Source organism: Dipodomys spectabilis, unplaced genomic scaffold, assembly GCF_019054845.1.
Source record: "Dipodomys spectabilis isolate Male_0828 unplaced genomic scaffold, ASM1905484v1 ptg000363l, whole genome shotgun sequence".
Lineage (NCBI taxonomy): Eukaryota > Metazoa > Chordata > Mammalia > Rodentia > Heteromyidae > Dipodomys > Dipodomys spectabilis.
In genome coordinates, this window is record NW_024871040.1 from 5117047 (window position 1) to 5142474 (window position 25428).

At 49.6% G+C, this 25428-nt stretch overlaps 1 protein-coding gene across 3 annotated transcripts; it reads left to right on the plus strand.

Annotated features, from left to right (window-relative positions):
* The first annotated feature begins 201 nt into the window (after positions 1–201).
* Positions 202–24995, plus strand: Ggt1 (gamma-glutamyltransferase 1). Of its 3 annotated transcripts, XM_042666168.1 has the most exons (15): positions 202–429; positions 2503–2571; positions 6175–6318; positions 6844–7019; positions 9545–9675; positions 9853–9939; positions 15471–15663; positions 15870–16027; positions 17072–17221; positions 19115–19251; positions 23244–23431; positions 23647–23774; positions 23871–23983; positions 24059–24172; positions 24677–24995. In XM_042666168.1, the coding sequence occupies exons 4-15, from the start codon at positions 6859–6861 to the stop codon at positions 24821–24823; spliced, it is 1707 nt and encodes a 568-aa protein (XP_042522102.1). In that variant the 5' UTR covers positions 202–429; positions 2503–2571; positions 6175–6318; positions 6844–6858; the 3' UTR covers positions 24824–24995. The 3 variants fall into 3 exon arrangements, with proteins under 3 accessions (XP_042522102.1, XP_042522100.1, XP_042522101.1); XM_042666166.1 differs by having other exon boundaries at positions 23871–24172; XM_042666167.1 differs by lacking the exons at positions 202–429; positions 2503–2571 and having other exon boundaries at positions 6144–6318; positions 23871–24172.
* Positions 24996–25428: the final 433 nt, after the last annotated feature.

Here is a 25428-nt window from a genome sequence, read left to right on the forward strand (position 1 = left end):
GCCTTCTTCAACTCCACTTGGGTCCTCTGGGCTCAGATTTCTCATGGCGGGCTTGAGAGAATAGCAGCTGTGTGAGGTCACATGACACTAGAAAGAGAACCTGGAATCATTCCTGTACCTTTAAAGTTTCCTCCCACCTTAGGCCGGTAGGGGGAGGGAGGGGAGGAGCTGGGTTACAGCTTGGGATGGGGACTAGGACTAGAAATGAGCTCAGTGCTGTGTGAGCCCAGCAGGTGTCTGGCTGTTCCCCAAACAGCTCTGTGACCCTGTGGTATCGCTCACACTCTCTGAGCTTCTGGACACAGTTGGTAGGGAAGTTAAGGCTTGGGCCTCTCAGAAGTGTGGAATCTTGGATTCTATCTTCAGTTCCACCATGTGATGGCTTTGCTGTAACTGTGACGGGCAAGAGACTGCAGTCTGGTATCTCAGGTAGGCAGGACCCTGAGATTCTTTGACTCACTGGGCTTGAAATGGGTGCAGGGGCTCTGTTTCTTGTCTGACATGTGGATTTGAGACAGCCTGCTCAGGCTTTTGAGTTACCTGTGCCCTCTGAAGAAACTCCTGAGGCATCTCCAGCTTCCCAGGAAGTGAACTTGAGATGAAGAGGGAAGGGTAGATGGAGAAACTGAGGCCTGGGGAAGGTCTGACAACCTGGGAAGGGGCTGCTAATCATCTCTAAGAGCAGGACTTACATTGTAGTAGGGACGAGCAAGTGCTCAATGCTCAGACCACATCACCCCCTCTCACTGGGCTTTGGTTGTGGTTGTGGGTGGAGCTGGGGGGGGGGGGGTGAGGCAAGACCCATTGTGCAATGGATGGGGTCATTACCTAATTCCAGGGGGCTTCTGCTCCTGCCTCAAGGTCATACTTAGTAGATACCTGTTTGAACAGATTTCCAGCAAGTTGTGGGTTTTAATTTATAGGGAAGAAACTCCCTCCATCCCACCGCCCATACTCCACTCTAGGTCACCAGGTTGGGCAGTCAAGGAGGCAGACTCCGGCTTCCTGTGTAAGGAGCAGTGAAAGTCCTGGCCAGGGGTTCAGGCCAGGCTATCTGTTTGTTCTCATACCCTCAGAGGAGGTGACTCCACCCTGAATGAAGTAGGGCCTGGACTTACCTGTGGGTCCACGTGTCTGCCAGGAACAGCTGACCTTAAGTAAATTGTTTCTGCCTAAGCTGTTTTCCTGTCTGTGAGTGGTTTAGAGTTGGGCCTCAGGTTTCTTCCTGTGGCTTGGGGAAGGCTGGGCTGGAGGATTAGCAGGGAAAACTCCAGGCTGACTGTTCTGTTTGGGTCTCCAGGCTGACTGTTTGCTGTCTTTTCCTCTCCAGTGTGTCTGGGAATCTGCTCTGCTCAGCCTAGATTCAACTTAGAGGGGAGTGTGTGTGTGTGTGTGTGTGTGTGTGTGTGTGTGTGTGTGTGTGTGTGTGAGTGTGTGTGTGTTGGGAGCAGTGGAGTCAGCAGTCAGCACCTCTGGGAAAGGATTACATATTCCCAAGGATGGGAATTCATTAGCCTATGTGCATAGCTGACCAGAGAGGGAGGAAGGGAGAGAAAGAGCCATGTGAGTTAAGGGATAATGGGGGGAAAGTGACTGAGGCTCCTTGGGAGTCAGACACACAGCACCTTCTTCTTGAGACTTCCTTAGTGAACTTTTCAGGGCCATACAACAACTCGGAGCAGGTATGGGGTAGCAGGACAGCACTGCTGGGCTGTGTGACTTTGGGTCAGCTCTGGCCTTCTCTGGGCCCTGCCTGAAGTGCTAATATTCCTGGACTGGTGGTGGTTGAACCGGTCTGGATGCTGGAGCTTTCTGGGATGGGCCTCTGGCATCTGGTGGCACGATCTAGGCTGAGGTCTGGTAGCCAGGCACCCTTATTTTTTTGTCTCAGGAAGCCGTCTGTGGGACACTGTATCTGGCTCTGAGCTGAGAACTTTTGAACAGGGACAGAGAGAAACAGAGGAGCACCCAGTTCTGGAGCTCCCTGGAGGGGCTGACCAGTGGAGGATGCCATTTGGAAGGAACTGAGTTTGAGAGGGAGGAACTCTTTGCTGAAGGTCATCGTGTCCTCCCCTCTCCTGCTCAGGGGCCTGCCATGGGCTGTACATACTTCAATCACCTTGGTAACAAGCCTAGTTTCCGTGCCTTTTTACTGCTATGACATGCCTGCGACCATACTTCCTGCTTGGTTGGACCCCAGACAAAGAACTGCCTGTCCTAGGTCCCATCCAGATGACTCCAGATGTCGATCTCAGGTTGGGAATGCTGGTGGCCCCTGACTGAGTTCTAAGCATAGGAGAATTCAACCACTACTACTCCTTTCCTGACCCCGACCAAGGTGCCCCCCACCCCATCCTAATCCCAATCTGGAGATCCCCCGAGGAGCTCAGCAAGGGCCACAGGCGTGGCTCTGGCAGCTTCTGCTTCTGGGAGGTGGGGAGGAACAGCTAGTTCTGTGGCCAGGATTTTCCCAGGAGGACAAATCTGCTTTTTCCTCCCCAGCGGGTACCCCAGTCCAGAACTATCTTCTGAAGAGAGGGCTTTCTCCTGGACCCTTTTGCTGAGCCTCAGGTAAACTCGCCAGGGTTCCGTGGAGGGAGGGCCTGGGTGTGAAGCTCAGTGCGATGAATGACTCTATCTCTAGCCTTGGTTTCCCCTCCTGACACTGATTTGGGTAAGAGCCAGGCTTCTGAGCTTGAACATTCTTTCAGTGAGTGAGGAAACTTGAGGGTGGAAGGGTAGGAAATGAAAGCCTAGTCCCCCAGCAGGGTGTCTTCCTCTGTGCTGGGAATATCTGCCTTTGGGAGGCTGGGCCAGTGCTCCCTGGCTTGGAAAGGGGAGATAGGATTTGTGCTACCCAGTCATGGCTCTCTGCTCCCTGGCAGTCTGATTTTTGTTAGGTCCCCTTACTTGGACCTTTAAATAGCTAAGGAGACTGGAACATGTATCTCAGGGAATCATGGTTGCCTTACTCCCAGGAACCTGGGAGAAATGAGGACCTAAGTACTGCCCAGAGTGGACCAGGACTGTGGGGAACACTCCGGCCCCACTACATATGATGAGAATGCTCTGTGTTCAAAATGGATAATGCTAAGCAAGGGGCTGGTATGCCTGTAATCCTAGCTACACAAAAGGCTGAGATCTGAGGATCAAGTTTCAAAGACAGACCTGGCAGGGAAGTCTGTGTGATTCTTATTTCCAATTAACCATCAAAAAACCAAAAGTGGAGCTGTGGCTCCATTTAATGGCAGAGCACCAGCCTTGAGTGGAAAGAGCTAAGGGATAGTGTCTTGGCCCAGAGTTCAAGCCCCAGTACCAGCACACACATGAGCGCGCATGCGCGTGCGTGCACGCACGGGCGCGCACACACACACACATGCACACACACACAGAATGAGGATGTCACTTGTTGCTGGCTCAGCATCTAGGGCTCCTTGGAATTCCTAATGTGACTCTCATCATGAACTCTTAACCTGGACCCAGACTTCTCATCACAATCCAGTGTCAGTATACCTGAGGCCTGGTAAAGGGTATGGACAGTGAACAAGGTGGGGCTTGTTTGATACTTTGAACCACAGAGCCCTCTGGCTGCTTTTTGGCGGACAGAGAAAGTGGATAGAAGTGTAAGGTGGAGGGCTGGGAAGGTGGCTCAGTGGTAGAGCGCTTGCCTTGAATGCATGAGGCCTTGGGTTCGATTCTTCAGCACCACATAAGCAAAAAAGAAAAAAGCCGGAAGTGGCACTGTGGCTCAAGTGGTAGAGCGCTAGCCTTGAGCTGAAGAGCTGAGGGACAGCGCCCAGGCCCAGAGTTCAGGCCCCACGACCAGACCCAAAAAAAAAAAAAAAAGGTTGATGCTCCACACATTTTGCTGGTGGGAGCCAGTAGTTCACACCTATAATCTTAGCTACTCAGAGAGGCTGAGATCTATGGATCGAAGTTCAAAGCCAACCCCAGACAGCAAAGTCCATGAGACTCTAATCTCCAATTAACTATCAAAAAGCCCAGAAGTGAAGCTTTGGCTCAAGTGATGAGTGTTAGCCTTGAGCAAAAAAACTCAGGGACAATGCCCAGTTGCTGAGTTCAAGCCTCAGGACTGGCACCAAAATGAAATGAAATGAAATAAAATAAAAGAATCTCTCAGATTCATTTACCTGGGCTGGCTTTGAACCTCGATCCTCAGATCTCTACCTCCTGAGTAACTAGGATTATAGGCATGAGCAACTTTGCACCTGGTCCTGCTGCTTTGGGGCTCAGTTTCCCCCTCTACATCAAGAGCTTGAAGTCTTTGTATTTTTCTCCTAAGATGAGGGTTCAAATCTTTTTCTTTTTTTTGCCAGTCCTGGGGCTTGAACTCAGAGCCTGGGCACTGTCCCTGAGCTTCTTTTTGCTCAAGGTCAGCACTCTACTTGAGCCACAGTGCCACTTCTGGCTTTTTTCTGTGTACGTGGTACTGAGGAATTGAACCTAGGGCTTCATGCATGCTAGGCAGGCACTCTACCACTAGGCCACATTCCCAGCCCCCCCCCCCCCCTTTTTTTTTCCAGTCTGGGGTTTGAACTCAGGACCTGGGCACTGTCCCTGAGCTTCTTTTGCTCAAGGCTAGCACTCTACCACTTGAGCCACAGCGCCACCTTCAGCTTTTTCTGTGTATGTGGTACTGAGGAATTGAACCCAGGACTTCATGCATGCTAAGGCAAGCTCTCTTCCACTAAGCCACATTCCCAGCCCAGGTCAAATCTTACGCCATCCACCACTCCCAGCCCACTAAGCCACTTTTCCTTGTTGTGTCTGGAATGCTATCCTCCACAGGTGCGAGCACTCCTCTGAGTATCCTCCACTCCTAAATCATCTCTGGTATATCCTGGTTGGCTCTGAGTTCAGATGCTCTGAACAGAAAGCAGAGGGGGATCCAGCCTGAGGCTCTCTGAAGAGGGTCATTGGTGGATGCTTCTTGTGGAAGGAATAGAGTGTGGGGAAAGGAGCCCCTTGTCCTGTGGCCACATTTCTCCTTACCTGGTTCAGTCATATCCTTAATCTGCTACCACCACCATAGGGACTCTGAGGCTGCAGCTGTCCTGGATGGCCCAGAAGGAAATACACAGCCAGGGAGTGGTCCACTGATGACCATCCTCTAGTGTAGCCACAGTAAGAACATCTACTTAGCCAACATCTACTTAACCCTTCATTCTTTTCTTTTCCTTGATTTTTTTTTTCTTATGTGCTGGGACTGGGGCTTGAACTCAGGGTCTGGGTACTGTCCCTTAGCTTTGTCACTCAAGACTGGTACTTTGCCACTTGAGCCACAGCTCTACCTCTGGCCTTTTGGTGGTTAATTGGAGATAAGAGTCTCACAGACGGGGCTGGGAAGGTGGCTCAGTGGTAGAGTGCTTGCCTTGCATGCATGAGGCCGTGGGTTTGATTCCTCAGCACCACATAAGCAAAAAGAAAAAAAAAAGCCGGAAGTGGGGCTGTGGTTCAAATGGTAGAGCTCTAGCCTTGAGCTGAAGAGTTGAGGGACAGTGCCCAGGCCCAGGGTTCAGGCCCCACGACCGGACTCCCCACCCCACGCCCCCCCAAAAAAAGAGTCTCACAGACTTTCTTGCCTAGACTGGCTTCACATCACAGTCTTCAGATTTCAGACTCCTAAATAGTTGGGATAATCAGCCATGAGCCACTGGTTCCCAGCTGGACATTTCATTTTGACATGCCCATCTATGATACAATGTATACATAGGATACTCATCTCTCATCCCCCCTCCCTCTAGTGCTTCTATTCTAGCCCACTTAATGGACAATACCCCTTAGTGAGAGAGGCCAGCACTAGACTTGAGAAGTGACTTGCCCAAGTCCTATAGTAGGCCAGACTCAGAGAGGGGCAGGCTGGCTCAGGCCCCTTAGTCCCTTCTGCGACAGGACACACCACCAGATCTTGGATTTGTACACAGATATCTGCTTTGTAAACTTTGTAAACTTTCTCCCAGGCACCCTGGGAGAAAGGCTGGGAGAAGTCATGCGGACATATGCATGGGCTGACAGCTTCTTTGACTCCAGAGTTCAACTGGAGGCAGCGAACCATCTAGAGCAGAAGGACTCACACTGAGTCTCCCTCCCCGCCATACCCACCACTCGCAGAAAGAGCTGGACCTGCTTCAGATCTATCCTTGTGATTTTCAGGGGAATAAGGAGTCTGACTGGTGTGGGATTCTGTAAAAAAAAAAAAAAGATTCTGGGGCCACAGATTGTTTGCAGCCAAAACTTCCTGTCTTTGGGATCACACCTTCCAGACAAAAGCTTGGGCTTCTTATCTGCTGCTACACGGTAAGTTCTGGCCCCATGGTAGCTGTGGTGTGATTGTTTTAGGATACTGGGGCACACCTCCTTGGCCCTCAGGGACACTAAATGGGCACACGGTGTGCTATTCTATGGGACCCGCAGACAGTGGCTAGGTTCTGGGCTGGGGTGGGGGACATAGAAACTAGGTGTGTCATTCCTGGAGCCTCCCACTAGGCAGAGGATGCTCAGCTGCTGGGTGGAAGTAGACAGGGCACATGAATGGTTTCCCAGGCAGGGTCTCTCTTAGAGTTGAGGTCCTCACTGGGCTTAGGTCTGGAAACAATCAGGGAAGATTTGGGAGGGCAGAGATGGCATCCAAAGCTGCTGACCGAAGAAACATCTTGACCAAAGATCTAGAGTCAGGACAGCCTGTATCTTTTAGGAGGCTGGAAGGAGACACAGGGTTGTGTTTCTGAGGCTTGACTTTAGACTGTGCGCTATGGGAGAGGGGCATGGTCTGGGAGTGGCCAAAGTTGGGCCTGACCTTGTTCTTCACCCTACCCTGTGCAGACCAGGTACAGAGCCATGAAGAATCGGTTGGTGATGCTGGGCCTGTTGGCGGTGGTTGTGGTGGCTGTTGTCATTGGCCTCTGCCTTTGGCTGCCCTCCTCTTCCAGGGGATCTGACCATGTGTACCGTAAAGCAGCGGTAGCTGCAGATGCTAAGCGCTGCTCAGAGATTGGGAGGTGAGTGGGTCATCTCCTTGCCCCTCAAAGACTCAGTTTCCCCAACTGTAACTGATCGGTCTAGACAAACAGTATTTGGTGTGCTTGGCCTGGCCTTTCCTTGACCTCTTTTTTAAAAAATATTTTTGTTGTTATTGTACAGGTGATGTAAGGAGGGGTTATAATTAGATAAGTCAGGTAATGAGTACTTTTTTTTTTTTTTAATAATGTCACCTCTTCCCTCGCTCTGTCCCAGTTTTTCCCTCCCATCTCCACCTACAAGTTGTATTTTCAACATAGTGGCCAGTGAGTACCACTGCTGCCTTTGTTCAGCCTTTGTCCGATTTCTGTGCCTCCTCTTACCCTCTCAAAGACAGACAAATGAACAAACAAGACAAAAAAGAAAACCCTCTTGTTTCCATTTCTTGGAGTTCATTTTGATGAATATGATTTTATATGATCAGATGCACATAGGTGTTACACCTTTGGGTTCCTTGGCTTCTCTTGCTAACCTCTAGTCAGGAGAGAAGGAATGATGACTTTGTGAACAGGATATTGGTCTCTGAACAGTCAGCTTGGGCCTTCTTGCCCCTCACTCCCACAGTTCTATGAATATCTCTGGATAAACGCTGCTGTTATGTTCTATTTTAGCTATCACACATGATCTACAAAGACCAATTCTTACTTAAAAGCCAAAAAATGTCACTAATAGAAATCTATTTTCTAGCCAACTGTCATCCTAGCTACTTGGGAGGTAGAGATCAGAAAGATTTTGATTTGAGGTCAACCAGGCAAAAAGTTCTCAAGGCCAAAGTCTCAACCAGTACCCACCTGTCATCCCATAGATGCAGGAAGCATAAATAGGAAGAATGCAAGCCAGGAGCTGGTGGCTCATGCCCATAATCCTAGCTACTCAGGAGGCTGAGATCTGAGGATCACGGTTCTAAGCTAGCCCAGTCAGGAAAGTCTGTGAGACTCTTATCTCCAATTAACCACCAGAAAACCAGAAGTGGCTCTGTGGCTCAAGTGGTAGAGTGCTAGCCTTGAGCTGAGGAGCTCAGGGACAGCTCCCAGGCCCAGAATTCAAGCCCCACTTTCAACAACAAAAAAAAAACTTTTCCTTTTTTTTCAACTGCCATGTATGCTTGCTAGCTTTAAAAAGAAGAAATAATGTTTCTTTTTTAATTTGGAGTTCATTTTAATATATATTTTATATGATCAGATATATAGGTATTACAAGAAATTATGTTTTTAAAAAACAAAACTTGCCAGGTGCTGGTGGCTCATGCCTGTAATCCTAGCTACTCAAGAGGCTGAGAAGCCAGCCTGGACAGGAATGTCCATGAGACTCTTATCTCCAGTTAACCACCAGAACACTGGAAGTGGCGCTGTAGCTAAAAGTGGTAGAGTGCTACCCTTGAACAAAAAATGCTTAGGGACAGCTCCCAGGCCCCAAGTTCAAGCCCAACAACCGAAAAACAAAAGAACAAGAACAACAACACCAACAAAAAACACCAACAATTTATGCCAGGTGCTGGTGGCTCATGCCTGTAATCCTAGCTACTCAGGAGGCCCGAGATCTGAGGATCACAGTTCAAAGCTAACCCTGGTAGGAAAGGTCACCACACTCTTATCTCCAATTAACCAGAAAAAAAAAAAAAAGCCAGGGGCTGGGAAGGTGGCTCAGTGATAGAGTGCTTGCCTTGCATGCATGAGGCCCTGGGTTCAATTCCTCAGCACCACATAAGCAGAAAAAGCCAGAAGTGGCACTGTGGCTTAAGTGGTAGAGCATTAGCCTTGAGCTGAAGAGCTGAGGGACAGAGCCCAGGCCCAGAGTTCAGGCCCCACAACCGACCAAAAAAAAAAAAAAAAAAAAAGCCAGAATTGAAGCTATGACTTAAAGTAGAAGATCACTAGCCTTAAGCATTAAGGCTCAGGGACAGCATTTAGGTACTGAGTTCAAGCCCCAGGACTGACCAAAAAAAAAAAAAAAAAAACTAGTCTGGTGCTACATACTTATAACCTGAGCACTTAGGAAGCTGAGGCAGGAGGATCAAGAGAATTCCTCTGTGCCTCTGATCATATAAAATGATCAGCTGGGTGCCAGTGGCTCACACCTGTAATCCTAGCTACCCAGGAGGCTATTTGAGGATTGTGGTTCAAGGCTAGCCAGGCAGGTAAATCTGTGAGACTCTTATCTCTGATTAACCACCAGAAAACTGGAAGTGGTGCTGTGGCTCAAGTGGTAAAGCCCTCCCCTTGAGCTGAAGAGTTCAGGGACAGTGTCCAGGCCCAGAGTTCAAACCCCATGACTGACCAAAAAAGGCAGTTATCAAAATGGAAAAAAAAAAAAAAGGTTCAAGGCCATTTAGACCGGCCTGAGCTGATTTCATATACTGAGGTTGTCTCCAAACAAACAAACCTTGGCATAGACTCCTCTACTTTTCTTTGTGCAGAATGACTAGGAGGAAATGAGCAGGTAGGTGGTAGAATAAGCTTGGGGACTGGAGAGCCTCAGGACTCCCCTTCCCACATGCTGCTGACAGGGACATGCTGCTGGAGGGCGGCTCAGCAGTGGATGCAGCCATCGCTGGGTTGCTGTGCATGGGACTCATGAATGCACACAGCATGGGCATTGGGGGCGGCCTCTTTCTCACCATATACAACAGCACCACACGTGAGTGTCTGGGGAAGGGGAGGGTGGGCGGCATGGGTGCCCATCTGTATCCTTGGGCTTGGTATCCTTGTGGACTTGGGCTGGGGTACAGCATAACTGGATGACCCCTGGGTTCCCTTGGTAGGAGGGGTTGGGGTTGGGGAAGGTGTCTTCTTACCTACTTGCTTCTCCTTCCAGGAAAAGTTGAGATCATCAATGCTCGTGAGGTAGCTCCTCGGCTGGCCCATGAAAACATGTTCAATGACTCCAAACAGTCTGAAGAAGGTAAGCTGCCTCATGAGCTCAGGATGTGGGGCTAAGCCATGGTGTCCCCATGGAGAAGTTGCTTCATCTACAGAATCATGCACCTGTCCAATGTCTGGTGACAGCTGTAGTACCTCTCCTGCCCCTTCATGGTGCCGTGACACCCTCCCATACTGAATACACAAACCATCATTGTGCCATTTCTTTACTTCATGTTATCATCATCATCATCATCATCATCATCATCATCATCATCATCATTTTGTGCCGGTACTAGGGCCTGAATTCAGAGCCTTGTGCTCTTCCACTGAAGCTCAGGGACAGTGTCCAGGCCCAGAGTTCAAGCCCCAGAAACAGCAAAAAAAAACAAACAAACAAAAGCATTCCTCAGATCTCAGGGTCCTTAATAGCTAGGATTATAGGCATGGCCACTGGCACCCAGCCTGTCATTTCTGCTCAGGCTCCTCCGGAGTTGTACATGGAGGAAATCCATCATGGTTGATCCTTTATATTCACTAGTTCCGTATCCATAGGTTCTGTGTCTGTATTGAACGTTACAGACTGTTACCCTGGTTCCCTAAATGATACAGTATGGCAACTATTTACATACTATTTGCTCTGGATTAAATACACTAACCAAGCTGGTGGCTCACACTTTTAATCATAGCTATTCAGGAGGCTGAGATCTAAGAATGGTGGTTCAAAGCCAGCCCAGGTAGATAAGACTCATCTTTTTTTTTTTTTTTGGCAGTTGTGGGGTTTGAACTCTGGGTCTGTGCGCTGTCCCTCAGCTCTTCAGCTCAAGGCTAGTGCTTTACCACTTGAGCCACAGTGCCACTTATGGTTTTCTGGTGGTTTATTGGAGATAAGGGTCTCATGGACTTTCCTGTCCGGACTATCTTTGAATGGTGATCCTTAGAGCTCAGCCTCCTGAGTAGCTAGTATTACAGGCTTGAGCCAGTGCCTGCCTGAGACTCATCTTTAATTAAACACAAAAAACAGAAAGTGACTATGTGGCTCAAAACGGAAAAGTGCTAGCCTTGAGCAAAAGGAGCTCAGGGATAGCACCTAGGCCCAGAGTTCAAGCCCCAGGACTGGCAAACAAACAAACAAACACTGTAACCATAGTATGACTAGAAGTAACATGAGGACCAGTTCCTGGAAAGTCTGTGAAACTCTTATCTCTAATTAACCACCAAAAAAGTCTAGAAGTGGAGCTGTGGCTCCAGTAGTAGAACATCAACCTTGAGCAAAAAAGCTAAGGAGCCCAGTGGCACCAGCATCTCATTCCTATAATCCTAGCTACTTAGCAGGCTGAGGTCTGAGGATTGGGATTCAAAGCCAGCACTTAGGCAGTAAGGTTCATGAGGCTCTTTCCAATTAACCATAAACAGAAGTGAAGCTGTGGCTCAAGGGATAGAACACTAGCCTTGAGCACAAAAGCTGAGGGACATTACCGAGGCTGAATTCAAGCTCCAGGACTAGAAGAAGAAGAAAAAAAATCTAAGGGGTAGCACCCAGACACTGAGTTCAAGCCCAGCACCAGTGCGCGCACACACACACACACACACACACACACACACACACACACACACACACACACACACACACACACACGGTACAGGACAATGTGGATGGGTAATATGTACCTACAACCTCATTTTCTATAAGGGACTTTAGCATTCATGGACTTTGGCATTCTTTTTTGTTGTTGTTGTTGGTCATAGGGCTTAAACTCTGGGCCTGAGCATTGTCCCTCAGCTCTCCAGCTCAAGGCTAGCGCTCTACCACTTGAGCCACACCGCCACTTCCAGTTTTTCTGGTAATTAGTTGGAGATTAAGAGTCTCATGGACTTTCCTGCCTGGGCTGGCTTTGAACTGTGATCCTCAGATTTCAGCCTCCTGAGTAGCTAGGATTACAGGTGCGCCTGGCTATTTTTTTAAAAAAATATACTTTGAGAAATACAGAATGTGTAGAAATGAAATTGCCCAGGAATATGGGAATGCTGGAATCTTACAGACTTAGCATCGTGTGGATGTTTGGAATTTACTCCCTTAACTTGAACTTCTTCTTCTTTTTTTTTTTTTTTCTGGTCGTGGGGCCTGAACTCTGGGCCTGGACACTGTCCCTCAGCTCTTCAGCTCAAGGCTAGCGCTCTACCACTTGAGCCTCAGTCCCATTTCCGGCTTTTTCTGCTTATGTGGTGCTGAGGAATCAAACCCAGGGTCTCATGCATGCAAGGCGAGCACTCTACCACTGAGCCACCTTGTCAGACCCTCTTTTTTTTTTTTGGTTGGTCGTGGGGCCTGAACTCTGGGCCTGGGCACCGTCTCTCAGCTCTTCAGCTCAAGGCTAGCTCTCTACCACGTGAGCCACAGTGCCCCTTCTGGCTTTTTCTGCTTATGTGGTGCTGAGGAATCGAACCCAGGGCCTCATGCATGCAAGGCAAGCACCCTACCACTGAGCCACCTTCCCAGCCCAACTTGAACCTCTTCAGTCCCTCTTACAGCATCACACTTTGTTCCCAAAACCCAGGTACAGAACAAAGGCAAACAATATAGTTGGGTGGGCACATTCCTTGTGGCGAGGAAGAAGAGGCTGAGGCCACAGACACCAAGGGCCTTTTGCAGTGGAGATCACAGAGCTGGTGGCCGGTGGGTAGGATTTTTACTTAGGATAGTGTCAGAGGCAGGGCAGGGTAGGAGTAGTCATGTGGCATCTCAAGGAAGGCAAGGATGACTGAGTGATCCAGCTGGAATAAGCAGAGGTAACATTTTGCAGGGTACCACCGAAGCTGCTAAAAGAAACCCAGAAGGATGAATATATGGCATTGGAAAAAACCGCTTAAGTAGGTTGGGACCTCATAGGTCACCTCAGAGTGAGGTGAGAAGTCCAGGCTGGTGTACAAAGGGGCAAGGAGACTCTGAGACTCAGCAGGAGGTCACTCAAATAATCCAGAGACAGTAGAGGGTGGTTGGCAGTAACTCGTACTGAAAGAGGAAGCCTGTAATTTGTTGTTTGGTTGAGATGTGTACATGGAAAGTCTGTGCTCAGAGACATATAGGGCTGTCAGGGATGGGGGTTGAGCAGGGATGCCTGGAATGTAGTTTGGGGCAGGTTAAGTTTGAGATACCTGTTCCAAGCTGGCAGGTGGATACTTGGGTCTGCTAGTCAGGCCAGAGGATGCATTTAAAAGTTTGTCAGTTCACAGGTAGAACCTGAAACATGGAGCTGGAAACACCACCAAGGAAGAGAGGGAAGATGGTAGGAGATAGGGAAGAAGGCAGAAGGGATAAGGAGAACCAGGGGAGTGTGACCCAAAGGTAGTTCAGGAAAGAGCGATGGAAAATCTGAGGAGGACAGACGAGGTAGTGCATCCCTGTAATCCCAGTGCCTGGGAGGCTGAGAAAGGGGGACTGAAAGCTCAAGGTCAGATAAGACTTCAGATTGGGACTCCTATCTCAAAAGAAAAAAAAAAAAGACAGCTGGGTTCTGATTGCTCTTGCCTGTCATCCTAGCTTCTCAGGAGGCTGAGATCTGAGGATTGTGGTTTGAAGTCAGCCCAGCCAGGAAAGTCCACGAGACTCTGATGTCCAATTAACCACCAAGAAGCTAGAAGTTGAGCTATGCCTCAAGTGGTGGAGTGCTAACCCTGAGTGAAAAAGTTCAGGGACAGTACTCAGGCTCTGAGTTAAGCCCTAGGACTGTCACAAAACAACAACAAACAGCCCACGGCTCATTAGTGGGCTTGGCACACAGGGTATCATGAGACCTTGATTGCTTTGAGGTTAGAAGAGGATTTCTTTTGGGGAGAGAGTGGGGAAAACAGTTTTAAACTCAAGGCTTCAAGCTTGCTAGCCAGTTGTTGTTGTTTTGTTTTTTTTTAATCACTGAACCATGCCCCCAGCCTGATCTTTTTACACTAATCCTTTCAAATGGAATCTTGGTTTTTGGCAAGCACCTGGACCACAAGCCTCCCATTTTACACTTATACTTCTGTGTAAGTCAGCTAGAGCAGGAAAATCCATGAGACTCTTCTCCATAATTGACCAGCAAAAAAGACAGCGATGGGGGTGTGGCTCAAGTGGTAGAGCACTTATCTAGAGCAAAAAAGCTAAGAGAGAACTCAATACCCTGAGTTCAAGCCCCAGTACCAACACACACACACACACACACACACACACACACACACACACACACACACGAGAAAACAACCTGGATGATGAAGACTTCCCCTTCTCCCCCTCCCCCCCTTAGAGTCAAGTGGGGAAATGGACCCAGAGAGAGGACAGGGCATTAGGGCACTGAAAACTGTAGAAAAGAAGAAGGGAGTCCCTTCCTCTGTACCAGCTAAGCCTTGAGGATCCCCTGGGCTCGAATTGAAAGTAGGGCAAGATCTATTCAGATGTGTTTTTTTTTTTAATTGTGAAAATACTGTACAGAGGGGTTACAATTACATGGGCAAGATAATGAGTACATTTTAACTGTATTTTTTTGTCTTTTCTTTTTTGGTAATGGGGATCAAACCCAGGGCTCTGCATTCTAGGCAAGCACTTTGCCACTGAGCTGCATCCCAGCCCCAGGGCAGGATCTGATCTTGCTTTGGAAGGTTCTAGTGGAGTCTGAGTCTGATGGGATAAGAGGCCTTGTGGCTAGAGGTAGTTGTGGCCTAGACTGAGAGATAGGAGAGAATCTGTCTTCCCTCTGGTCTCTCTGGGTAACTGTGGACCGTGTACAGGCAAATGTGGAGGCACTTTGGGGCACTTACAATCTCTGGTCAGTAAAACCCAGTATATGGGCCACCAGCTCCCCATCCTGTGTCCTGGGAAACACCCCTAGTCAATCTGAATGCTTGCCCACAGATGATCATAAAATTCCTTTTTTGTTGGGCTGGGAGTGTGGCTGAGTGGTAGTGTGCTTGCCTAGCCTGTGTGAGCTCCTGGGTTTGAATAGCCAGCACCACATATGCATAGCCCCTTTCCTTCTATGCCCTAAAATAAGTCACAGAAGGTACCTGGGATGTTGCCTTAGAAAGTCCCATATGAGGCTGGGAAGGTGGCTCAGTGGTAGAGCGCTTGCCTTGCATGCTTGAGGCCCTGGGTTCAATTCCTCAGCACCACATAAGCAGAAAAAAAAAAAGTCCCATAGAAAGTCCCATATGAGGCTGGGATGTAGCTCAGTGGCAAAGTACTTGCCTAGCAAGTGTGACATCCTGGGTTCGATCCCCAGTACCAAAAAAGAAAAGACAAAGCTGGGCGCTGGTGGCACATGCCTATAATCCTAGCTACTCAGGAGGCTGAGATCTGAGGATCACGGTTCAAAACTAGCCCGGGCAGGAAAGTCTGTGAGACTCTTATCTCCAATAAACCACTAGAAAACCGGAAGTGGTGCTGTGGCTCAAGCGGTAGAGCACTCGCCTTGAGCTGAAGAGCTGAGGGATAGCACCCAAGCTAGAGTTCAAGCCCCACGACCGACCAAAAAACCAAAGCAAAACAAAAAGTCTCGTATGTCTTCTGCTTGGGGGCATTACTGTTACTCTTTCTCCTTCCAGGTGGGTTATCTGTGGCAGTTCCTGGTGAGATCCGTGGCTATGAGTTGGCCCACCGGCGGCATGGACGGCTTCCATGGCATCGCCTCTTCCAGCCTAGCATCCAGCTGGCTCGAGAGGGCTTCCCAGTGGGCAAGGGCCTGGCAGGGGCCCTGAAAAGAAAACAGGATGTCGTTGAACAGACACCTGCCCTGTGGTAGGTCTGCAAGGACTGGCCTGTCTTGGAGCAGAGTCAGGGCAGGCGTGGCTTGAGTGATATGGGACAATTGGCCCCCCAAGGGACACCTGTGAGGCTCTGTCCATTTGTTGCTTTGTTCAAACTAGTGGATGGGTGGATGGGGTGATCTGGCCTAATCTGCTCCACCTGCTATATCATGTGACCCGCCCCCCCCCCTCCCCCAGTGAGATTTTCTGCCGCAATGGGAAAGTGCTCCAGGAAGGAGATATAGTGACCATGCCACGGCTGGCTGACACCTATCAGACACTGGCTGAAGAGGGCCCCCAGGCCTTCTACAACGGGAGCCTCACTGCCCAGATTGTAAAGGACATCCAGGAGGCTGGTGAGTGAGCATTTTGGGGGTCCTAGTGAGGAATTCCACAGTGGGAACTCTGAGCCAGGATCCAGACTCTGAAGTCCTTTTGGCCTGCCTGGTCTGGGCGTTGGCTTCAGGGTGTTCTTGGCACGGGAACATCATGGATAGGCCACCTAAGTCTGCAGCTCCTGGTTCCATCACGGAGGAAGGAAAGTCTCTGGCAGGTGAATGAAGAGATAGGCAGAATCCTAGGCTAGGGAAGCAGTAGCGTGCTGCCCATGGCTCCAGGAAGATCAGAGAGGACACATTGTAAGAGGTGGCAGCTGGGCTGCAGATGGCAGCCCAGTCAAGGGAGAGAGTACAAGTGCTATCTGACTGAGTAGAAGCTTGGAGTAAGGCCAGGAGGGATGTGGGAAAGCTTTGTTCACTGGGAGATCACAGGGTGAACATGAGCTTTTACAAGTACCAGAGGGCCTCTGTGGGGCAGGCCCCAAGGGTGACCATTTTCTTGTTACTTTTGTCTGGGTTTTATGGAGGAGGGTGATTAGCACATTGACCTTTCAGCCAACTCTATTTGGAGCTGGTTCCCTGAAGAATTAAGAGCCTTCCTCCCTCTCTCCCTCCCTCCCTTGTCCCCTTTATCATTAATCAAGAGAGGAGGGGCCTGGGGGGGGGGGCAGGGACAGCAGATGGAAGCAGGTATTCTCTACTTGCAAAAGGCTCTGTGGAGAGGAAAGCAAGCAGGCCAGGAAACCAATGAACTGAGCAGATTGAGGGGTGTCTGGCCTGGCCTGGCCATGGGTGGTAAGGGAGCGCAGACAGCCTGAGGCCCTAGCTTGGTGGTTATGTGGCTTTTTCTGGTGGTACAGCCCTCACCTCCTTCTACCCAATGGTACAACTCCTGGTCCCTCTCCATGTCTGCCCCACCCCCACCTCTGCCAGTAGTGTACCCTTGGCTTGCTCCATGGTTCAACCTCAATGGTGGAGGCCAGTCCCCACATAATGCAGCCCTGCTATTTCCTCATGGCACAGCCCGATTCTCATGTCCATCAAGCTGCTGTCCCTTTGCAGGAGGCATTATGACAGTTGAGGACCTGAACAACTACCAAGCAGAGCTGATTGAGCACCCGTTGAGCACCAGCCTTGGGGACTCCGTGTTGTATGTGCCCAGCGCTCCTCTCAGTGGGCCTGTGCTGATTCTAATCCTGAACATTCTCAAAGGTGAGCAGCCCCACCATAGCCCTGCTGAGAGGTCTGAGACATACTGCCTGCTGCTACTTTTCCCTTTTCATGCTCTATGCCGGCTGTATCCTTGTCTTCTTGGTCACCATCTTTTCCTTTACTGAGTGTGGGATGTGCCATGTCCTACTGCATGGCTCCCTTAGGGGGCAGTGTGGAGTCCCCATGTTATCCATACTAGAAGCTGGAAGAGGAAGGAAGACAAGAAGGAGGGAAAGGGGAAGGAGGAGCTTGGAAGAAAAGGAGGAGAAGGAAGAGGGAGTGGAAAAAGGGCAGAATGAAGATAAGGAAGTGGAGGAAAAGGGGTGGAGGAAGATTGGGTGGGGGAAGAGGAAGAAGAAGAAGAAGAGTAGATGGGAGGGACAGAGGTGCTGGAGTTCAGGGCAGGGGGGCTTGGTTCAGAGGGTCCTTCTGCCAGGTGCTGCTGGCTCACACCTATAATCCTAGCTACTCAGGAGGCTGAGATCTGAGGATAGAGATTTGAAGACAGCCCAGGCAGGAAAGTCCCTGAGACTTTGATCTATAATTAACCACTACTGTTAAAAAAAAAGTAATAATAACACCACCACCACCACTGCTGCTGCTGCTGCTACTGCTGCTACTACGATGACAACTACGACGACTACTAACTAAAGCCAAAAGTAGAACTGTGACTCAAGTAGCAGAAAGGTTCAAGTACTGGAAGACAGACTATTCATGGAGGACAATGACCAGGAGTCATCTTTCAGCAATAAAACTAAGGGGCAGTATCTAGGCCCTGAGATCAAGTTCCAAGTTCCAGTATAGGGGCTGGGAAGATGGCTCAGTGGTAGAGCGCTTGCCTTGCATGCCTGAGGCCCTGGGTTCGATTCCTCAGCACCACATAAGCAAAAAGAAAAAAGCCGGAAGTGGTGCTGTGGCTCAAGTGGTAGAGCGTTAGCCTTGAGCTGAAGAGCCGAGGGACAGCGCCCAGGCCCAGAGTTCAGGCCCCACGACCGGACCCAAAAAAAAAAAAAAAAAACCCAAGTTCCAGTATAGGCATGTACACACACACACACACACACACACACACACACACAAAACCAAAACCAAAAAGAAGAAAATAACTATAAAAAGACAGTGCTAAGTCAGGCCCCCATGGCTCACCCTTGTAATCCTAGCTACTCAGGAGACTGAGATCTGAGGTTTATTTATTTATTTTTGCCAGTCAATCCTGGAGCTTGAACTCAGGGACTGGGCACTGTTCCTGAGCCTCTTTGTGCTCAAGGCTAGTACTTTACCAGTTGAGCCACAGTTCTACTTCTGGCTTTTTCTGTTTATGTGGTATTGAAGAATCAAACCCAGGGCTTCATGAATACTAGGCAAGTACTCTACCACTGAGCCACCTTCCTGGCTCAGTTTGCCAGGCCAGGCACTGGTGGCTCACACCTGTAATCCTAGCTTTTCAGGAGGCTGAGATCTGAGGATCATGGTTCAAAGCCAGCCTAGGCAGGAAAGCTCATGAGACTCTTATCTCCAATTAACCACCAGAAAACCAGAAGTGGCACTATGGCTCAAGTGGTAGAGTGCTCACCTTGAGCTGAAGGGTTGAGGGACAGTGTCCAGACCCAGAATTCTAAGCCCCATGACGGACAAAAAAAAAAAAAAAAAGAGTATACTGCTGGTAATATAAGTAATCACCTGTGACTTTGTAGACCTTGGAATCTGGTGTGTGAGTGCATGAGGCCCAAGCTGTGGACCCCTTGTCTTAAGAGTTTTCTGAAGTGGGCACTGCTGTTGGTTATGAAGTGTCTCCTTTCTAAGAGGGCTGCTCAACATGGCTCAGGGTGATATCAATCTTCCGAGCCCTCTGTACCCCTGGGGCCTGTCAGTGTGTGCTTGGCTCTGATCGATCAGGGTACAACTTCTCTCTGGAGAGTGTGAAGACACCTGAGAAGAAGGGTCTGACATATCACCGCATCGTAGAGGCCTTCCGGTTTGCCTATGCCAAGAGGACCCTGTTGGGAGACCCCAATTTTGTTGATATGACTCAGGTAAGAGCCTGGCCCGCAGTTGAGGAAAGACTTGCCATAGAGATGCTGAGTGGGGTCTCAGGGCTCCCCCCTCCTCATGTTTATTTTTCGAATCAGTTCCTGCCTTACACTTGGGTTGTAGACCTACTATGTGCTGGAATAGACTGGTTACTCTAAGCCCCAGCCTTTGCTCTCTGCACCTCATCTGAGCTGGGGAAAAAAACAGACTTGACAACAGATAACTGGTGCCCACTTCTGGCTGAACTCCTACTTGAGGGGCTTTTGTACATGCTAAGCTCTTGAGGTGAGAAATGCATGGGACGGTCTTGTAGTTTTCAGGATTGCTGTGGATGACGTGCAGGACGTTGAGGACCCAGTGAGCAGAGGCCTCAGCGGTCTGCTCCCTGGTCCTACTAAGAAACGAATGCTTCTCTGATCTCTACCCTTGGCTTGGTATCACCTGGCTGACTCATTTGTCAGGTACCTCAGCTCTAAACTAGGCCTTCACTGAGGCCTCCTTTGCATCCCTTCCTGCCAGGGGCCCTCATGACCTTTTTCACCTACTTGGATGCCCTGCCTGCAGGGGCAGACTTGCAGGGATACCCCCGCCCCCGCCCCAATGACTTGGGACCAGCAGGAGGCGCCTCCATTCTCCCTGGCATCTTCTCTTTTCCTGGTGGACATTGAGCAGTCAGTCCTCACATTTCTGCAAACAACGATCTGGTATCTTATCTCTCTGAGGGGACAGAAGCCACCCCATTCTGCCCACCTCTGCCCTCCCTTTCCCTCCTCACTAAGTCTGGCCTTCTCTTCACTCTCTGGCTCAGGACACCATTCTTATAAGGATTTTTTTTTTGCCTCTCTCAGATTCCAGTTATATTCTCTTTTTTGGGGGGGGGGGTCTGGTTGTGGGGCCTGAACTCTGGGCCTGGGCGCTGTCCCTCAGCTCTTCAGCTCAAGGCTAGTGCTCTACCACTTGAGCCACAGCACCACTTCTGGATTTTTTTCTTTTTGCTTATGTGGTACTGAGCAATCGAACCCAGGACCTCATGCAAGGCAAGTGCTCTACCACTGAGCCACCTTCCCAGCCCTCCATTTATATTCTCAAGAGAGAGACCCACAGTTCAACCTTCTGCTCCCTTCCACATACTCCCACCCCTGTCTGTGTGCCAAGAATGGAATCCAGCCTCTCACATGTTAGGCAAGTGCTCTAGCGTAGAACCACATCCCTGGGACCATTTTCTCTTCCTTCAGACCTTGTCTATCCTTGCTCAACCCACACAATCCCAGATCTTCACATCCAACCTCATTTTTGCCTTCGGTTTCTCTCAGTAGCATCCTACACAGTTCACTACACATTCTTCCATTTAAAAAATTAATTAATGTGTGTACATGTGCATTAGTAGTACTGGGGCTTAAACTCAGGGCCTGGGCACTGTCCCTTAACTTTTCCACTTAAGGCTGCTGCTCTGCCACTTGAGCCACAGCTCCACTTTCAGCTATTTGGTGGTTAATTGATTATTTTGGGGGGGAGTCCGGTCGTGGGGCCTGAACTCTGGGCCTGGGCGCTGTCCCTCAGCTCTTCAGCTCAAGGCTAGCGCTCCACCACTTGAGCCACAGCACCACTTCTGGCTTTTTTCTTTTTGCTTATGTGGTGCTGAGGAATCGAACCCAGGGCCTCATGCATGCAAGGCAAGCACTCTACCACTGAGCCAACTTCCCAGCCCCTTGGTGGTTAATTGAAAATAAGAGTCTCATGGACTTTCCTGTGCAGGCTGGCTTCAAACTTCAATCCTAAGATCTTAGCCTTCTGGGTAGCTAGGATTACAGGTGTCAGCCACTGGCACCCAGGTACTTTTTCTTTTTTACATTTTACAGACACAAAAATTTACAAAATGAGTTAGGCACCAGTTGAAGCCAGCCTGCACAAGAAAGTCCATGAGATTTATCTCTTACCAGCAAGAAAGCAAGAAGTGGAGCTGTGGTTCAAATGGCAGAGCACTAGCCTTGAGCAAAAATGCTAAGAGATAACACCCAGGCCTTGATTCAAGCCCCAGTACTGGCACACATGCACAAAAATGTCCTTTAATGGCACCATCCCTGCGGCCCATTTTCTCCAACTAGGCTCTGCCTTCCACAGTTCCACCACCTCCAAGAGTCCATTCAAATTTTGAATCCATGCATGCATCGAACCCCTGGATTAGATGACATCACAATCCAACAGCCTCTGGAAATGCCCTCACAGACATGCCCAGATTAGTGTGCTTTATTCATTTAGGCAGCTCTCAACCCAATCAAGGTTGATAACTGAGATTAACCATACATTTTTTTCTGGTCTTTTAACTTACCAAAGACCCTGTTGGATATATATAGCCAGTCCTGGGGCTTGAGTTCAGGTCCTGGGCACTGTCCCTGAGCTTCTTTTTGCTCAAGGCTAGCACTCTACCACTTGAGTCACAGCACCATTTCCAGCTTTTTCTGTGTATATGGTAATGAGGAATTGGACCCAGGGCTTCAATGCATGCTAGGCAAGCACTTTACCACTAAGCCACATTCCCAGTCCTTTAGCTATTGCTTTTTAAGTTCCAAAACCTAGACATAGCCCATATCCTGGTGTTGTGCTCCTATGAGCAAATTCAGCTTTCCCTGGATTTCTGAGTCTATACATGGGGCATCTACAAAGCCTCTGGCATTTTCTTTGTTAGGCCTCCTGGGGCCCTTCATCCCTCTTTCCATCTTTTCTCTCTGACTTCCTTTGCCACCACTTTGGGGCTAGATTTATTGCTTCTATCAACCCCATAGGTGAATTCCATACATGCACATCATGCTCATGAGCCCATCTACCTGAGTCATGCTCTAAAGTGTCTGATGGGCCTAGGCTCAAGATCAGTCTCCTGACTGTCCCCTATCTGCAGTGTTTACTACCCAGTGAACAGCTATTCTGGGCTTAAAGTTGCAAGGGCATCCTCTATTATTATTTTTATTCCAGCTGGATGAGCCATCTCATGTGTGTGTGTGTGTGTGTGTGTGTGTGTGTGTGTGTGTGAACTCACACACACTATGAATTTAAAGCCTGAAGGCTATCCTTTAGTTGTTTTTTGTTTTTTAGCTCAAGGCTGATGCTTTACCTCTTGAGCTACAGCTCCACTTCCAGCTTTTTGGTGATTAGTTGGAGATAAAAGAGTCTCCTAGACTGTCCTTCCCCAGCTGTCTCCAAATCTTGACCCTCAAATCACAGCCTCCTAAGCAGCTAGAATTACAGGCGTGAGTCACCAGCTCCTGGTGTGAGATGAGCCATCTACATGTCACCTGGTTCTCCATAGCCTGCTCTTTACTCCCTACATGACCACCACAGGGACCCTGAGAAAATGCTCCCCAGCATGTTTACTCCTCTACCCATGCTTGTCAGTCCTTAGAGGAGTTAAGAAACCCTTACAGAAATAATGAACCCCAAGCCAGCATCTTCAAATTTTCTCTCCCTTCATCTCAGTCACTACTGGAAACACCGCCCTGTTCATCCTGCCCCAGGGCCTTTGTATTTGCCCTTTAGGCCTCCTACTGGACTCTTTTCAGTTATCTGTTCTAAAGAAGCCCTCCCTAACCACACTGCCTATCCCTCATTCTTCTCTTTCATTTTCTCTGCCTTCCTATTACTAGAACTTACCCTGCCTGTTCCCTTCCAATTTCTCATCTCTGGGCATGCAACACAAGCTCCGTAAATAATTGCATGAATGAATCACTGCGAGGATGAGAGTCTAAAAGCCTGAGGGGGCGGACAACAGACATTCATAATGATTGGAATAAAACAAAGAGATGGGGTCATACAAGCCACTGTGTGAGGTGCTGAGTCTGCTTTCCTGTCTGTGTCCTGGAAAGCCCCCGAAGTTTTAGGATGCAAGAGGATTGTGATCAGACCCATGGTCAGGGGATTCCTGGGACCTGCTCGGACAACCCTGTGCCCCCTCTCCGCGCTCCCTTTCCACCTCCTTAGGCCAGCTCTGGGGTCTCGGCAGGTCATTCGCAACATGAGCTCTGAGTTCTTCGCTGCCCAGCTCCAAGCTCGCATCACTGACAACACCACTCACATGACTTCGTACTATGAGCCTGAATTCTACAATCCGGATGATGGGGGCACCAGCCACTTGTCGGTGGTCTCAGAGGACGGCAGTGCTGTGTCCACCACCAGCACCATCAATCTCTAGTAGGGGCTGTGGGGCCAGTTGGTACAGGGTCAGAGGTGGTGGGCTAGAGGCTACCTTCATCCCATGAAAGGACTCCCACTTTTATGGTGGGTAATAGGTCCCACCTTGGTAGCTTGGCCTCACAGGGAGTGGGCTTGGCAGGGGTGGATGGGGAGGAGGGACCAGGCAGGGCCAGGCTGGTTGCTCACAACTATCTACCCACTTCCCCATGCAGCTTCGGCTCTAAGATCCTTTCCCGGGTCAGTGGCATCCTGTTCAATGATGAGATGGATGACTTTAGCTCGCCTAACTTCACGAATCAATTTGGAGTGTTCCCATCACCAGCCAATTTCATCAGACCAGGTGCAGGATAAGGGTCCCGGGGGAGTTTGTGTTGGCAGGGGCTGGCATCCTGAGCAAGGAACTGACTGGCATCTCTGTTCACTCTATGGACCATAGGGAAGCAGCCATTATCATCCATGTGTCCATCCATTATTGTGGGTCCGGATGGGAAAGTCCAGATGGTGGTGGGAGCCTCTGGGGGTACACAGATCACCACGTCCACTGCACTGGTATGCGTCCCCTACCTGTCCTCCCTCCCCCTGCCCCTGGGCCACACTGAGTCCCTCACCATTTCCCACTGCCAGGCTATCATTTACAACCTGTGGTTCGGCTATGACATGAAGCGGGCAGTGGAGGAGCCCCGGCTACACAATCAGCTTTTGCCCAACACCACAACTGTGGAAAAACACATTGATCAGGTAGGCTGTGTGGTGGGGAAACCGAGACATGGTGTGGGCTTTTAAGGCCTTCTGTGCTGGAAGGTTATTTCTGATGGACATAATGGAGCCCCTTATGGACTCATAAACCTGAGTACTCCCACTTTGCTCTTTCCACCCACCAAGCACATCTGGCTTTGCGTGTGTGTGTGTGTGTGTGTGTGTGTGTGTGTGTGTGCGCGCGCACGCACTGGGGCTTGAGCTCAGAAACTAGGTGCTGTCCTTTGGTCTTTTTGCTCAAGGCTGGCATTCTACCACTTGAGCCACAGCTCCACTTCCAGCTTTTGGGTGGTTAATTGGAGATAAGTTCCACAGACTTTCTGCCCAGACTTGCTTCAAACCTCCATCACATCTCAGTCCCCCAAGTAGCTAGAATTACAGGTACCTAGAAACCATCTGGCTTTGTAAGGCCTCTAATCCACAGAGTGGTTCAGACCATCTCTATGGCCCTGCTGAGGCCTCCTTCTCCCCTGTCTCCTTCCCCAGGCTGTGGTTGAAGCCCTGAAGGCCCGGCACCACCATATCGAGGTCACTTCTACCTACATCGCTGTGGTCCAGGCCATTGTCCGAACAGCTAGTGGCTGGGCAGCCGCCTCAGATTCCAGGAAAGGTGGAGAGCCAGCTGGCTATTGAATGCTTGGATGAACAAGACTGATCAGAAACCTGGGGACAAGAATCGCAACAGATCCAAGAGTAAGACTTTGGAGGACATGCTCTTTCTGAGAGTGGCAGAACAACATAAAATAAATGGAGACTGCAGTGCTGGGCTCTGGGAAGCCTGAGTGGCAGGCTCCTCGCTCCTTGGGCCTGAGTGTCTTGTGTATGAAATGGAATTCTCTGGTTGGGGAAGAATGGAAAACTGGAAACTAGAGATCTTTGCACTGTGAGTGCTGGAGTTATCCTTAACATTTTAGTAGGGGGATTGCAAAGTATGTGGTAAGTTGAAGGGTGGAGGATGAGACAGGCAGGCCATTATTAAGCTCTGTCCTTCCTCACTATGAGCCCCAGGACCAGACATTCCTTCCTTGGTCTGGATAGCACTTCTGAGTATTTCCCACCAGGGGGAGCCCCAGCCCCGGTATTGCTGGGGAAGATGGCAACTAGCAGAACCTCCTTAGGATAACTAGTTTCTGAGCTCCCCCCTGCCCTAGAAGTAAGGGTGAAACTGAAATCTGAGGAGTGAAGATTGAGCGAAAGGCTGAAGCAAAGCTTCTTGGTAAGAGACACGCCCAGGGATC

What these genes read in the sequence shown, in the direction of transcription:
- Ggt1 (XM_042666166.1), top strand. Translation starts at nt 6,859, where the DNA reads ATGAAGAATCGGTTGGTGATGCTGGGCCTGTTGGCGGTGGTTGTGGTG. An exon ending in CATATACAACAGCACCACAC is followed by an intron (nt 9,676 to 9,852) that starts GTGAGTGTCTGG and finishes TTCTCCTTCCAG; the next exon opens with GAAAAGTTGAGATCATCAAT. An exon ending in AGCCAATTTCATCAGACCAG is followed by an intron (nt 23,775 to 23,870) that starts GTGCAGGATAAG and finishes TATGGACCATAG; the next exon opens with GGAAGCAGCCATTATCATCC.